Below are 17,172 nucleotides of genomic sequence, written 5' to 3'. Positions count from 1 at the left end.
CTAAATTTGGAGGAAAAAAAAATTATGCAGTCTCTCACAACAGACTGCAACTGAACTCGTTTCGTTTCTGTATGAATGGTTTGCATTCCAGCTCGGCTATGTGTATAAACAGCTATGTACAGTACATATGTATATGCAGTAAGTGAACTGCCCCATCTACCCTAGCACTGACGATTTTCTCCTGAGCATTGCCAAAGACCTCACAAAACCTCTCTTCAGTTGAGCCCTGTTTATTATTAAAGCATCTGCTGTTTGAAAATGCAACTTCAGGTGCTTGACTGAAAACCCTACGCATAACTGGAGTGGAAGGACACAGACACTGCTGTCGGCTGTAGTCTAGCAAGCTCTGGCCTCATCCTCTGCCCACTCACTGTAGCCGTCTAGACACACACCGCCAACCTTCTGTCAGCTCTGTGATTTATTTCTTCACTTTGGCTTAATTGTATACAGAGGGAGAGCAGCTCACAGGGAGGCAGCACTGAAGATTAAGCCCCAGATAAAGGCCATGCTACACTCTCTTACTGGCTAGGCTCAGAAAGCACTTGTAGTACCCTTTCCGATTCTCCCCTGATAAAGAACGTTAGCCTACGAGACGCTGGTTGAATCTGTTTGAATTCTATCTTCCTTATTAGAGAGAATAAAAAATGCCGCAGATAGAGGGTAAACTTTGGTAGAGGGTAAACTACCTCCTTTTCTTAATGATAATGTGATGGTTAAGCCACTCCTACTCAATCCCAAATTTAACAAGAACATGCACAACTTATAGCAAGCCGTTACAATCAGAGTATTGCAAACAATCCATTAGCTGGAAACCAAATGGTATCATTTGGCTTCAGAGTATTAAAACCATAAAGTTTTATTTATTTTATTTATTAAAGTATTACCCATGCCCTGATTCTCGGTGCGTCTCAAGTCCACCTTCAGAATTAACTAAAACATCAGGTTACAGTAAGTCGGACCTTACAAAATATTAAAAAACCCAACCAAAGGTTATTCCCCAGTTTGAAACTACATCCAAAATCAACAGCGATCTTTCTTGTTGTCATAATTTCAGAACTGTATGCCTTAACTGTCAAAGCAAATCATGCATAAGCCAAAGTTCATGGGAATCATATAAAATAACTCGAACATGTTTTATTTTTCCCAAGTTCATATTACCTGTACAATTTTCAATGCAAGGACATCTAATTGTTTGGAGATCTTAAATATCTTTCCTTTTTAGTAGAAATACTATGAACGCTGCATTTGTGTACAACACCACCACACTACAACCTTATCCACCCCCTCTTAAAGATATAACCCAGCTTGTTGAGTTATGCACAGAAAAAAACACCAGAAAAACTACAGAAAAGCACCTGTAGCTCTTTTCTCGATATCTCCAGTTCTCTTTAATGGTCATTATCATCTGGTACTTGAAGCAGAGATTTGCTGGACAATGCCCACGTGACAATGCTTTGGTCCTATCGTTCTTGGATCAAGGTTTTTGAGGAAATTTGCATTTGTTTTTCCAAAAAGCAGCGAGCGCATTCAAAAATGCATCTCTTCATACTAAATGGTCGAGCTTTTATTTAACAGCACGCTGCCCAATTTGGAACGACCATATGACATTGCAATGAAGTAATGAAACACAAAACTGCAGGAACTGCAGGCGATGCTGGCCCCACACCGAGACAGCCTATTCACACATTTAAAGGACATCTGGTCAGATACTCAGACATGCAAATGTTCTGGTGTGCGAAGGTTACACAATGTGGCTCACAAAGGCTTTGTGTTTGACATTTAACAACACTCACTTCAGTTCTGCACTTGTGTGCAAAATGTTTAATTCGGTCACAGACTCGTGAGAGTTTAGAAATACAGCCGACACTTATTTTACCAGTCATCCGTCTTACCAGTTGTGGTCTGATTGTGGTGCGAGTGAGAATAAAATCTCTTCCTATTTTCAAGAAAAACTGTGGTGTGAAAGTTCTGCTCCTGAAGGTATAGTAAAGCCCACTGCATTAATATTAATCTCCTCTCCTGTCACCCAGACGTCATTCACTCTTAACACACACATTTTTAACACGCCACCTGCCACTGATATTCAGCTATTAGCACTGATCCCCCTGCCTCAGTCTCTATTTAAACATTTCATAACATGGGGATGTGGGGATTCCAGGAGTTGCAGGCCAATTATGAACCTGGTTTGTAAATTTCATCCTTCTTGAATTCCATACACAAGACCGTTACCTGTCTTCAAAACCCCTGTTTTGAAAAGTCGGTTCAGATGCTAACGAGCAGGCTAATCTTCCACTAATGCGCACTAATGCCACTCGGGAAGCCAGATCTCTCGTTCTTCTGCTGCATTCATCTGATAAAGTGAAAATAAATACCATCCTGCTGTCCCTAGTGAGTAAGGATGATGAAAACTCCAGTCTGAGAAAGAAGCGCATGCTGCCATTTTGCTTTAAAGGATCAAAGATCTACAGTACAGCCAGAATTCATAAGAAAGCTTTGGATCATTTCTGATAAGAACATTCATTTTTAACAAACCTACCATAACTGTTCTGTGGCTTGCCTGTTTCTTAAAATCTAAAGCTTCTTTTATTATTTTTTTGAGACCAGTAAATTAAAAATTACAGTCTGGGCAATCTGCAACAACTGATGAAAGTATTGTATTTGCTGGAAGGTGCAGACATTGTTTGAGCCATAGCCTTGATTTTTATTCCTCCTTCACATTGTCAGAATTTATCAGGCGAACCTAGTTTCTGTCTTTCTTGAGCTATTCAACCACTGCATGTTTTCAATATAAGTACAAAAAAAAACTTCACAGGGAATACTCCTGTTCTTTTTGGATAGATTTTATCCCTCTCTTTAAAGTCTCCTTTGAACATTTGGTGATGCCTGTTAAACGGATGTTTTGATTGGAAAATGACAATATTTAACCAACAAGCTGCTCATGCATAATTCAGTATAATCACATCTACTTCTTCATACAGTGTTGACATAGTGAAAACTTTTAAATTGAGAAAGTGTTTTTTTTAGCCTTTTAGCTCTGGTTTCCTTCTGTACACTCCAGGAACATCACCGGTACCCCGGATGTGAGTGAACACGTTAAAGGCATAAGCCACCCCGCACCCATCAATGCACATGTCTTACGATCACATTTCTCACCAAAGACAGTAGCTTTCAACAAACACAATGTATTTCTAAATAACTTAAGCAAAGAGTGTAGCACTTAATATATAAGGAAGACCATTTTTTCCCCCTTTATTTCTGCTCTCTACATCTTTATCTGTACTTATTCCCTACCAGTGAATGACAAAGGAGGAGCTTCTACCAGTGGTCCGAACTCAACACACTGTGCATTAATTAGTTTTCCTGGGCATGGCTGAGACTTGACTGAGATCACAGATCAGCTCGTGTGCTCCCGTTAGGCATGTTTCGCTGTATTCCTCTTCTGACTTAACAGAATGCAGTCGGACCCATTTGTATACACAAGGATTTATCCATCCATCCATTTTCTAACTGCTTTATCCAATAAAGGGTCGCGGGGTAGCGGGAGCCGATTCCGGTTGGCAACAGGCACAAGGCAGGATACACCCTGCACAGGATGAGAGTTCACTGCAGGGTACACACACTCACACCAGGGCCAATCTTCCCAGAAGCCAACTAACCTACCGGTATGTCTTTGGGTTATGACAGGAAACTGGAGCACCTGGAGGAAACCCATACAAACTTGGACAGAACAATACAAACTCCACACCGATAACACTCCAGGTCGGGAATCGAACCCATGGCCCCTGCAGATTTACATATCCCCCAATTCCAGCTACACATGGTGATGAAGCGCACTTGGATTACGTAAAAATGTCGCAATCTATTAACACCCAACGCCTACGCTACAAATATCCTACCGCTTGTTATAAACACAGTTTCAAGTCCTCAGCCTTTAGTGTACAAAAAGCAACTGAGTCACAGCCAACAAGAAAACTGAACTGTGCAGGAAAGAGCACCAAAGACACTTTCTGTCATAATTGATCACTAATTAAAAGAAAATGCAGGGTGAAAAAGAAGAAAAAACAATCTCTCAATTAACATCTTTCAAGAAGTTCCTTCCGTTTTAAAAGACACCTTTCAGCTGAAATTACACAGAGATACTCAAAAATAAAAAAAAGCATTTCACAGGGTACTATGATGTTTGATTCCTATGAACTCCAAGCCTTGAATAACGCATTTAAACGACCATCAGTCTATCTATACATGTAGAAGAGTAACTGATAGTTTCTATTTATTTCTACTTGTATCTAAACAATGCAGTGTCTTAGTATACTACTAATAAGAATAAAGAAAGAACCCTGGTTTTATTGTAAGGATGGAGCACAAGGAGGCTAAATAACTTGAGACAACACAAGGCGCCAGTAGCAAAGCTGGGGCTCGAACCAAGCATCTCCTGGTAACCAGACCTTGGCTACATCCAATGCCTTCTTGACCATTAATCACCCTTAATATGTCTGGGATGCTTCAAGACTGCACCAAACTGATGACTTATTTTAAAATCCAGAATGCTTTACAGTGGCCTAAGCATAGACAAGGTGAATGTGAAGTCTCCATGTCATAAAAGGTTTAAAAAAAACAGCCTGTTCCACTAAAAATACCTCTGCCCACAAACCTGACTGCACTGTCCTATCCTGCAGCAAACCAGACCATCTCCATGGTATTTAAGCCTTCTCTGTAATCGTGAAATCAGTAAGGTCGGTCAGCTGATGTTAATACACTGTAAACAATCCAGGAGTGCTGCATCTATCATTTATCTTCTTGTTAGTTTAAATGAGATTTGCTGGGGCCCAGGATTATTACATGATCGATGGCAGCCAGGGTCTGAGACAGCCACATGCGACAGGGGGAGGCGGCAACATTCAAGATGACTGAGACATTTTAACTCGGGTGGCTCATTGATTTTGTAGCACAACTCCGATGACTCAGTGCAGGGGAAGGGAGGTGGTGGCGGCAGTGGTGGTGGGCGGGTGGGCTGTGGGAGAGGATATATTTAGCACAACGGGAGCGCAAGTGTCAGGGACCTGTGTGGGAGGAGCCTCCTTCACAAAATGAAGCCCACCTCAGCGATGCACAAGCTTGACAGTTCACAACCACAGGCAGGAGAGTGACAGAACACACGATTCCTCCTGTCTCACAGGCACAGAAGAGGAAGGGGAGCTGTGCCAGGGCAGCAAACGCAAAACACAGCAGTGCCTTCTGTGTCAGATTTGCTCAATTCTCTCTCTTTTCAACACGTTTGGCTGCATAGCCTAAAGTTTGTGAATTCTCCAAAAACCGTAAGGTGTAGAAATGACTTTCCTGCCGGGATCTAAGTGGCAAAACCTGCCCGATGGCTAATTATTAATTCAAGTCGGCAGATTCCACTGTTCTTTAGTCCTTGATTGCAGACATTTCCGAAATCATAATAAAAAACGATCTACTGGAAAAGGTGTGGACTGCAAAAAAAAAAAAAGAGAAAACAAGACTGCCGCCCCAGAGGGCAGCCTGAGCAGAAGTACTTCATTGGCTGATGAACCCGTGATCCCCCCCTATCAGGCCTGCAGAGCTGTCCCAGAATCCCTGCACTACTGGAATTTCGAATGAGCGTCTAAAACGTTTTAAAAAAAAAACAACAAAAACAAAAGGGAAGAACTTACTCATTAAAATCTGTCCTGCTAGTAACAGTAATTTGGAGACTGTTCTTCTCAAACATTTTTATCCACTGCATTTCACAGCCGTGATATATCGATGATGGCGGGAAAAACTTTAAATCTTTCACCGATGTGAAAAAAACGAGAACCTCATTTAGCAGGTATCAACACAACAGATTTACTCCCACAGAACTTAGCAAAGAAACACTTCTGAGTTTGTAAAACGCTGCCGAACTCCCATTATGACTCCCATTTCCTCCTCTCCCTGGTGAGCAGTTAATATACCAGCTGTGGGGATACGGAACGGACGAGCGAACGTCGTTTGGCTGCAGCCGGAAGACCGGTCTCACCGATGGTGCAGTTTGTAGTTATTTTCCGACGTTTGGGGTTATGCCGTAGTAATTCCAGCTCCCTCTTGGTTGGCTCCCACGTTGAGTACTTCTCGCCCACACCTGACAGCCGAAAGACAGTTGGCAAGAGAAAAGAAAAGAGACCACATGCAGATGAAAACGGTAGAGCTGCACCCGGATGATGCTCAAGTTCAAACAGGATCCGGATTTTTTTTTTTTAATCCTACGGAGAGATGATGGACTGCAGCTCAAGAAGGAGTCTGCAGAAAGTTTCGTCCCGCCTGCACATCCATCCCTCAGTTCTGCCCATGGGGCTGGAAGATAATCCGCAAAAATCTGATCTGCGCAAATATTCTAACTGTGCGAATATCCCCTTTGCAAAAAAAAAATGCAACAAAGGATAACAATACCCCTGGGTTCTGATTTTCTTTAAGAGTTTGTCGAGAAGATGAATCGCCTCAAATGGCATGATTTATGGAGATATGGGTTTTGTGCCACTTTGTCCCACTTTGGGTTCATCAATAGCGAATCAGCTCGGCTCATCCTAGCAGATCCACATAATATATGCAGTCCTGAAAATGCACTGCGAGGCCATCCAATTCCCCCAGCCAGAGCAGGGCTTAAACCCAAAGAGCCAACCGCCCAGCAAAAGCATCACTTGCGCACTGGGCACTAATAACCTCGCAGATGCCTAGTCAGCCACCGCCAGGGATTATTACTATTACAAATCAAGCAAACCCAGCTGGTAAGTGTAAATTATTCATCATCCCTGGAGGAATTTCGGTCACGTGGCCCAGTAATAGAAACGCCCCCACTCTCCAAATGGACGCCTTCATTGGCTGGTGGACCTGTGATCACCTATCAGGCCTGCAGAGCTGTCCCAAGATCCCATGCAACTGGAGCACTACTGGAATTTGAATGAGCATTTGAAACAATTTCCAACACACAAACTGCCTTTTGAGGAGAACTTGCTCATTAAATCTATCCTGCTGTAGTAATACTAATTTAAGACTGTTCTTCTCACACATTTTAATCAACTGAATTTTATAGCTATGATAGATAAATGATGGGGGGGGGGGGGGGGGTGGATTTGAAACTTTGAATTCATTTTAGCAGTGGTTGTAGGAAGTACAAATGTATTATTCATGGCTGTGTTTAATACATGCATTAACAATGGTGGCTTATGGCTCATGGGTTCAGAAAAAAACAATTTAACGGAACTATTAGATCTAAAATAATCTACATTTTGCCTGGCAGAAAACGGCTTTGCTTGTTGTCCAATTCAACTGAGTTTTAAACAGGGCATATTTTTTTCTATTGGTGTTTAGCCCCCCAAGTTACATTCAGACATTCTGCCCTTTTAAATGAAAAATAAACAGTAAAGGAATTTCTTTTCTAGTGTCATTCAAAGAGAATTCTACCATGCAACGTTTAAGTGTGCGCCTATTCAAGCTAAAGCCAGTGACACCTTTGCTGCAAACAAGTCATTAATATTAACAAGTACACTTCACTGAAACTTATAAAAATGTATTAAAATAAATAAGAGCCAACACCACACAGTCACATTAAATGCAATAGTAAAAGCTAGAACAGAATCTTAAGCATTAAGGCAAGGATGGGGAAGAAGTATTCCAATTCATGTTATATGCTTGTGATTTACCTTTCCAGGACAACTCTGTCTGAAAAAGCCACATACCTTGTAATTTCCAAGCCTTTCTTTGTTCTTCTTTGGCAATCTGTTCCATGTCTTTATCATATATGTAGTCTTGACACATAAAACAATATATACCACCGTATAATAGGTCAATTGCTGTAGGAAAGAAAAAGAAATCACTATGATTAGTTAGCCTGAATTTCTTTGAGGAAGGGCACACAAAAAAACAAAACAAAATGCTGAACAGCAAAATTATACTTTACAATTCAACGGAGGTCCATCCGAAAAAGATATGCAAAGGGCAAGCACCTGTCCAATCCAGCTACTGTGGAACAGGACATTTGGCCTCGCTAAAAATATCATGGCATTTAACGTTGCCAAACATTGCTGTTCAAACAAGCATTTTGGTTTCTGGCATGACAGAGGCTCTGACGTAATTTTGAAATTGTTCTTTCTAAAAATTTGAAAATCCACTTGGCTATTTGGTAGCGACCCCTGTAGCGTACTTGGCGGCACACAAGGCGCGCGGATGTGCTCCTCTGACACGCCCACCTGCAGAGCCATCCACCGGCCGACGCGCCAGCGGTAGCGCCGACTGGAGGGGGAGCGGCGCGTCTCTCGCCGGTGGCGCAGAAAGTCCGCAGGCGCCCATCGGGTCAGGAAAGTTTCTTTATTTTAGCCGCAGGGCTCACGAAAGCCCAGGCCGGCTGATCTCATCCCAACCCTGCTGGTGCGCACTGCTGCCTGGACACATGACCAAGGCTCAGACTCACAAGCTCCTAGCCCTACAGCTCAACCAACAAACACATATTTAATCCCACTTCATGAACAGCTTCTGAGCTGACGCTTAGTATGTTTCAAAATGTATCTGCCAGGCTTCTTTGAACTTTTTGCATCGCTTTCTTGTAGCGTGAACAGGATGCACATAACCGACCATCAACTGATGTCTTAAGAAAAAGATGCGCTTATTTAAGGTTAACAAGATACTTGCTTATCCCCCCAAAGAAGAACCTAAGATAAAGTACTTAACTCAACTTTTAAAAAGGCTGTTATGAAGCTCATATACACAGTCTCTAATCTGATTAGACACAGTATAAATTGCAGGTTTTGCAAGGCCTTTACTGGGGCTCTAGGATCTCGGAGTGAAGTATCAAATCCCTTTTTATTGTTCAAGGTTGCCAATAAATTTCTCCATGCCACAGCACCTGGTAAATGTCACGACAGAAGATGGCATTCAGATTCTCCACCAAACAACTTCATCTGCTTTTGTGCAGGACTGCTTTGTAACCACGGCAGTACTGAAAATAAAAAAAGCTCTTTAACATCTCAAATTCAGTGTCAAAAGCACCGTGTTTTAGTCTTTTCCACCTCCGCTTTCTTTTCTGTCAGAAAACTTTACATTCCTCTGGACTGCGTCGTCCTCACACAATCCTCTTTCCAAGCAGCCCTGAACTTCACAACAGGAGAGGCCAGGCCATCCATGTTACCCACTTCAATCTGCTATCCTTGCTCATAGCTGTGCATGAACAATTCCAGCACTGCTACAGTACCTGTTTGCTGTTGCCTTGACAACCTATTGATAGTCGGAAAGACGTTGCAAAATTCTCCATGCAAAATATCGCAGATTATCAGAGATTACAGAAAGTTTGGGGTATAGCCAAGACAGATGGGGACTGCCTGAACGCCGAGCAAAGGCTTCAGATTTGTAGCAGCAAAGAGATCGTCCTGAATATTTCCCTCAGAAAAATTAACTAGCACTCCTTGCACAAGCTAACGAGAACAGGCTTTTTAATTCTATAAAGTGCAAGTTTGGAGATACTGAAAAAACGAGACCGATTGAAATGGTTCACAAACGGAAGAGGACCAATGCATACTTTCCACTGGGAAGATGATCGAGCCAAAACCACACAATCATTTTCCACACGAGCCCTGCAGTGTTGGCACAGGAAGAATCCACTTGCACCAGCAAGCTGCCGGACTCCGGGTGGCGCTCTTGCACAGCAGGGTGTGGATCTCCTAGATGTCAAGATTTACAGAAGCCCAATGGTCCATTTCATTCAAAGGGGTCAGCCGTTCTTGTGGAAAAACAATCTTTTCCAGTGTGAGACAATCTAGTTATATGAATAAACTTCAACAGGTCTATTGACAAGTGTACACACAGAAGTCATTTTATACTGCAGTATAGGATATATTCACATGCCCATTCTATATTACAGTCCTTCTAACTGAGGGTTCTGTAGCCACAAACACTGTTGTAGTTTTTGCAATGTGTCTGTTATATCCCCGCATAAAAGAAAGGAAAACGAGGACATTACCAAAGCAGAGGCTTTGTTGTTTTAAGGGTCTTGGAAAGGCTCCAGTTACACCTTCAGTTTGCCAAATGCCAGTTAGGATAATGTTCAAAGCCTCTGGTGCGCAGGTGTGAGAGGGTCAGGATGACTTGTCTGAAACACTGATTTTGTCATACAAAGAAAATAAGCTAAACATTTAGAAAAGAGCTAAAGGCATTTTTCTGGGAGGTTTTGGGCTTTTTGGGTGTGCCTCAAACTGTCTGGGGCATCAGTGTTGATCATTTTAAACTGAGTGCAGCGTCTTATCAAGAGGGAAACAGAGTGAAAGCCTACCATGTTTAGCGACCCCTGCTCCTCCTACAGAAGCAAAACAGGCAAAGCCGAAAAATAGCAGCGATCCTGATCAATTAGAGACCAGTTTTTACCAAACTTTAAAAAATGCAAGTGCAGATCCAGATAGCACCCCATTTGTTTGCTGAGGGTTTCTTGTCACGAAGTGAAGAAGTGAAATTGACATGTTTCCTCAGACTCTGGATTCTCCCCAGACCCCGCGTTTGCCAAGAGAAACTCGACTGAAGCCGAGACGTCCTTCGGTTTCCCCGACTGCCAGCGCCGATCCCTCTCACGTCTGTTTCGCTGGCTGGCCTGCGATTGTGAGATCGGATGGGGGGGTGCAGCCCAGTCGAACACAAATACTGCAAGTTGTGTTTTCAAATCAAACCCAGTTCAATTATTTATGATTTTTTTCAAATGTGGCTTGTTTATCACACCTTAATCTTTCTGCAACGGTTCAGACTTAACATCCCTTGTCCAGATGCAGAATGCTGCTCTATGCCGTGAATAAAAGTAGTACTATTTTAGCTCCATTAAGTAGGACAGTTTGTTTTTTCTCCCAGGCGCGAAGAACAGTTTTCATCATGTTTCATGAGGGCAGCAGTTTAGGGAACTCCCCTGTCACATTAGTATCAAGGGATTTCATTACTGTCTCTGTAAATCTACCGTTGTCCATACTTCAGAATTATTTCAAATGACATTTACTACGCTGAGATTATGTTGGAACATGTACTCTCTGTGGCACCAGTGCTCTTGGAGCAGCATCACACTGACAAGTTAAAGATCCAAACCTTTTGCGCCTTCAACAGAGGAGACTAAGAGGGGATCTGACAGAAATGTTCCAAATCCTCATCCGCACTGAGCCCATCGGACTTCTACGGTAACAACAGTGAGAACACAATCGGAAACTACCTGGAAGGGTATTTAAAATGGAGAACAGGGGCACTTCTTTACGCAAAGAGGAGTATGGGAGGTGCTCGTGTTGATATCCAGTCATGTGGTTGAAACCGACACCTGTGCTTCTTTTTAAAGAAAGGACGACCATTTCTCAAAAAAATATCTCCCAGTCATGACGCATCCCATGGCATAAAATTGCAGATGTACATACTGACACAGTGTGCTGATTTATCAAGGATGCAAAACAAAGCTCATTTTAAAAACTTCAAACTCTTAGTTGTCTTCATTCACTGAAAATTTTAACTGCGGCTTCCTAGGATGAGTGGGTATTCAGAATATGTCTGACAGGTTATTATTCCACACCTGCTGTGCTGTCTGCGTGGAGTTCGTATGTTCTGTCCGTGTTCGCATGTTTCACATGCCCACGTTTCCTCCGGGTGCGCCGGTTTCCTCCCACAATCCAAAAACAAACTGACACGTTCATTAGCTTCTGGGACAACTGGCCCTAGGCAAGAGTGTGTAAGTGTCTGTGTGTGCCATTTGGTGGACTGGCACCTCGTCCTGAGTGTACCCTGCCTCGCACCAGTTCTTGTAGAGATTCTGCCAGAGAGGTTCTAGATCCCTTGCAAACCTGTACTGGGAGAATTAAAAAAAACAACAACAAATACCACCGTTGGAGATAGAGGGTGCTAATACCATATTGTCTGTGCCTAAATTCTTCCAAAGTTAGACTTTCTTTATTTCATCCACCTACACTAGCAGAATATTAGTTTTCCAGCAAAATTACTACCTAAATTGGCATTGGCAAAGACCACATAGCTGAGAAGGTGTATGACAAGCTGAAGCCAGATTAATAAGCAGATAAAAAAAAACCTTCAATATAACAAGCCTTGGGAGTAACCATGGGAACAAGAAAAAACCTTAAATGTAATTACATCTTCGTAGAAAGAGAAAAAAATAATTAACCCAGAGTAAGAACTTTAATGTTTATTGAATGAATATCGGTTATTCTCACTTCTCTAGTTTCATTCTGTTAAAACCCTTGTGTCGCTGTAAGCTCATAATCGAATTAATTGCTCCTGAACTGAACTCTGGAGGCCTAAAAGAAACAGTGCATCACAGAACTGGAAGAAAGTCAGACAGCCAGCTACACCAACGAGGATCCATCTCCGTGTGAATTAACCATCAAAGCATTCATTTGCTAATTGAACTTCTGGGGGTGGGGCCCAAAACTCCTATTTACCTGCCCGCAAAGAAAAAGGAGTTGGTTATCCTTTCCCCCTCTCCCACATAAGGCCGGGACAAGTAGGAAGAGAATACTCAAGGGCCATCTGTTGAAAATTCACTATCTAGGTCTACTCGGTGCTGTAACTGTAACCGGAAGGTTGGGGGTTCAAGTCCCACTTGAGACACTGCGATTCTAGCCCTGAGCAAAGTACTTCACCTGAATTGTTCCAGTAAAATACCCAGCTGTGTAAACAGGTTCCATTATAAGTCACTTTAGACAGAAATGTGTTAAGCAAATTCATAATTAAAAAATAAACGAGCAATTAATTAACGGTTTGAATGTTTGAAGATTAATTAAGCCAGGCACGTCTTGGACTACTGCTAATCCAGGTCAGTGAAACCGCCTCAGTAAGCACCTGTCTGCGGGGTAGCCTACTTCTTCTTCCTGTGTATTAACATTAAAGTCAGTAAATATTAATATCAGGTATTCTACCTAGCAGCTAATGATTTCTTCGTACCTCAGCAGCTTGTGCCTCACTGCACCCCCCTACCGCGCAACTAGAACTGCACAGCGCACATTCGGTCCACTCTTCCTGTTCACCCACATTCCCATCATTCTCGGCAGCCACAAACCGAACAGCACCGTCTCAAATTATCATGCAGAGAATAGGAAAAAAAAACAAACAATCACTTTACTTCTACAGCTTACGAGATCTGTCTCCGTCTCGGTTTCCTCTCTTGGTGGGGAGGAGTACTGCAACTAGAGCCTGAAACTAAGCCCGATTTGATATGAGCATTAAACATAAAATTGCGCAGTTACAAAAATGCTTAACTTGACGTCTTAATGTTAGTTATATTCACGTGGCGCTTCCCTAAACCACAGCCAGCACAGAGAACACACCCATCAAAGCTCAGGGATTCCCTGGGTGAAGGAATAACAAGGGTAGCAGCTTGCCTGGCAGAGATGGCATCTCGATCGGCCCTGGCTCCATTCCTCGGCGGGTGAAGGTGCCAAAATGGGCAGACACAAATAATCTGACCCTCCAGCTACTCATCTGCTCGTCCCGAGGATCATAGCTCTTGCTTAACTCGAAACTCCGGGAATCAGATGGTTCGTGTTAACGTCTCCATTTTTCCCGGTGCCAAAATAAACGAGCGTTCTCTCTTAGTTCTCTTAATTAATCAAACGGGATATTCTGGAACTGCTTGTTTTAAATGACACCTGTAAACGTTATAAAAAAGATGGATGGCACGTTTCCAGGTTAATCTGACTTAATCCTGATCATATTGTGGCATTACGTTTCCTCTAGAAACAAATGAGCAACCGCTGATTGGGAAATCAAGTATAGACGGGACAGATGTATCAAAGTTTACCACCAAGGAGGGATTCAACTCTTAGGCTGGAACACTCTTCCTGTCTCCCACTAGCGAGGATTACCCAAATTTACCATGCATAACTCTCCCTTGGTTAAGCACTACTTGCATAAATCCAACTTTACGTAAAAACTCTGTATGGGTTGCATTATAAAATTTTCAAGTTACAGATAGTTACATGTGTAAAGACAGGTTCCTGCCACGGATGAACAGCTTGGAGTCAGTGTGTCTCCACCAGGGTCAGTTTTACACTTTAGTCTCAGCTTGCTTTTGTGCGCACATGGCAACTTTGCAATATCATCTCACACTTTTCTACTGAAAAAGTGTGTAAGCCATGTTACAGACATGTCAGGGAACCACCCAAGTGATTTCATTACCATCTTAAGTCTACACGCATTCGATTTGGGATCCTGATTGAGTATGTTTATTACATACCCTCAATCACACAATTTGTACACACAACCATTTTTCCATTGTAGCACACAACCATGCTAAGCGAAGTGTACAATTGACTACTGCTGTCCCTCTACAACAATCTACTGATTATAGCACTAAGTATGATAACACAGATAATTCTATGTCTCCATTAAATATATTTAAATACAGGATACAGAACTAAATTTAAGAACTGCATTATTTTTAATCATCTTCAACAGATGCCTCAACTAAATGCTTTGCTAACTACAGTGGAATTTTCAAATTTAAGTTGAAGGTTATTCTTAATCTGTTGGCAAACACAGAAACGAAGGTGATCAGATTTAGGTACGGTAAAAAAAAAGTCTTATGCTAACCTTCGCATCTTCCCGAAAAAATGTTTCAGCACACCATTTTTCAGCGAGTGTTTTAACTAAATGCTGAGATCGTCCACGTGTTTGCTCAATGCAGATTTCACAGCATACCCCGAGCTAAAAACGACATGAGGCCCAGGGAAGATTGAGGGTTTAATAACAATCTCTCTGGAGCACAACACATGAAATGCGTGCTTCCTTCCCAACGTATGCCTGCACACACCTCTTCCATACTTTGAAGAGGCAATTATTGTCCTGAGGAATACAATTACCCAGTTATGCCTCTTATGTTGGTTCCTCCTTTATATTCTGCCTACCTGATTAAGTATAGGAGATAATTATAACCTTTAATCTTGTTGTACATTATTTGGTATGGAAGTCTGAAAGGCTCTTCATTGAAAGAGCGTTTTGTAAAAACACAGAATCTCTCTTGCTCCTTGACTGTGGGGGCAGTGTGCTTGTACGGGGAGAGGATTTCAAAACCAAAACAGAGCTTAATTCGTGGAGAATTTATCACGGTGATTCATCAACAGCAACATAGCTGCAAGTGAAGAAGATGCCGTCTTCAAAAACTGCACCTTCTATGGTGTGCTGAGGCAAGAAGGTTCATGTAAACACGGTCCAATTAGAAAACCTGATATAGCTACTGTTAATTGGAATAAAAATCACAAGAATGAAAACTGAAAGAATACCAAATAGCAACTGTACTAACACATTAAACCTCGCCTTAAAATTAATTAACGTTACTAATGTAAGGATCTGTGTATAAGCAGATTTCCATATATAAGGACATAAGCTGCAAATGTGAAATCCCATTCATGGCGGGGTTTGTTAAAACTCTAAAAATGGTTTCGAAAAATTTGTTTGATCATTTTATGACTAGAAACAAGGATTTCAGTGTGACTGTTATATTATGTATGGTCCTGTAGCCAGCATTCATGGGCTGAGTATGCAAAAGCCCTCACATAAATGGGGATGCAGGTTGCCCCCTGCTGGATAGAAAGGAGAGTTCTGCCTCTATCACAAAGGGCACTTTCTAAGGAGATATTCCATAAGATATTACGTTTCCAGTGCCAGCTAAGTATTAAACACTTGCTTCACGTAAGATACTTTTTTTGGGCTGTTCGTTTCAAAGAATTCCATCATGAAGAATTTGTGGAGCAGCTATGCTTTTAGTTCTTTGAAATCATCCTATCAACAGGGTGCAAAGTACTTAACGATGCACATTCTAAATTTATGCTGCAGCACTTAAAATCAAGTATTTTAATATTAGTGGAGTGATGATCGTTCACATCCACTGTCGCTTATGAATCAACAAACGGTGGGTATCTACATTAGTGCCTTCAATATCATCCATGTCTCCTCTGATCTCAAAGCTCTGGTTTAACTTTGGTAATGGTTAAAACCGATCAGGAATTCTCCAGCCTTCAAGTGCCATTTTGTAATTAAGGCTTTCACACACTTCCCTGGAGTCTGTTGCCTGGATTCATCTAGAGCTCTGGGATTTAGGATAGTAATACAAGGAACTATTTTACAGGATTAAATATGACTTGATGATGCAGCCTTTTTCATGCAGCATCAAATTCTAATATGAAAATGGGCTGGAAAAACCTGAAAAGAGTGCCCATCCCTGTCTTGGCTCTGCATAGACAGGGTATTGATTACACTGCGTTGATTACGGGCTCAGTTTGATCAGTTTATTGAATCAATATGAAACATATGGATCGAGGATCGAGGGTATTGACTCTTCTTGATTTCTTCACTTTGCCAATCAAGCATTAATTTTTGCTCCTACTTCGCAGAAAGTCCATTTTCTCCATACCTCGTCTAGTCAATTAAACTGGAATACGTACGGGGATTCTGCAGCATGGCTTCTAATTAACAATATGAAACCTAGCACCCTCTAACACACAGGCTCTCAAAGCCCTTCAGAAATAGACTGAAGTACAGCACCTACCTGTCTGGCACATTGCAGCCACTAACCACCAGCAGATCCAGTGAAGAAGTAAAAAACTGCTTCACCAGTTGAATTAGGGGAGTCAGGGAAGCTACACTATGCTAACCCAGAGAGAAAATTAACCAGAACACAATGGCAAACACCCTTACTCTTCACTTAGTGCAACAGGATCTTCAATGACCAAGCACTTGGCACCATGGTTTAACATCTCATCTGAAGAATGGCACCTCCTACAGTGCAGTTTGCCTCGTCACCAATCTGAGGCGTTTTAGAATGATTTCCAGAATGAAGAGAGCCATCTACTGCTCCAGTGACACCACCAGTTTCAGCTGCAGCCTCATCTTCCTTAGAAGTCTCCTATCTCAGTACTGACCAGGCCCAGCCTTTCTTAGTTCGCGAGATTTGATCGGGTCAGGCTAGAAAGTGGTAACGGTGTTGTCAAAGATTAAAAGGGAACCTGTAATTGAATATCTTAAAAGGACTAATTAAGGTGAGTGCTGCAGGTCACAAGGTGCAACCGCATCAGCAAAGCTCACAATGTCTGTTAGAAGTCCTGGGTTTTCCTTTTCAACTACTGGATACTTGACTTTGCAACAGAGTAATGCAACACCACAGTTAGGCGTCTTGATTAT

General features: G+C 42.1%; 1 protein-coding gene across 4 annotated transcripts in view; it reads right to left on the bottom strand.

Moving 5' to 3' along the window:
- Positions 1 to 17,172, bottom strand: part of usp22 (ubiquitin specific peptidase 22) — a 67,071-nt gene that overhangs the window by 17,493 nt on the left and 32,406 nt on the right. For 3 of the 4 annotated variants that reach the window (XM_088936759.1, XM_088936760.1, XM_088936761.1), the window contains 2 exons: positions 7,716 to 7,829; positions 6,020 to 6,121 (listed from right to left, as the gene is read on the bottom strand). In XM_088936759.1, coding sequence (XP_088792885.1) covers positions 6,020 to 6,121; positions 7,716 to 7,829 — 216 coding nt within the window. Of the gene's footprint in view, positions 1 to 6,019; positions 6,122 to 7,715; positions 7,830 to 11,557; positions 11,750 to 17,172 lie in introns of those variants that run through there. The other variant, XM_088936762.1, reaches the window with a different exon arrangement.

The sequence above is a fragment of the Atractosteus spatula genome, chromosome 18 (genome assembly GCF_055471065.1).
Source record: "Atractosteus spatula isolate fAtrSpa1 chromosome 18, fAtrSpa1.hap1, whole genome shotgun sequence".
Lineage (NCBI taxonomy): Eukaryota > Metazoa > Chordata > Actinopteri > Semionotiformes > Lepisosteidae > Atractosteus > Atractosteus spatula.
The sequence above is the reverse complement of the archived record's forward strand: the minus strand, read 5'-3'. Positions and strand labels throughout refer to the sequence as shown.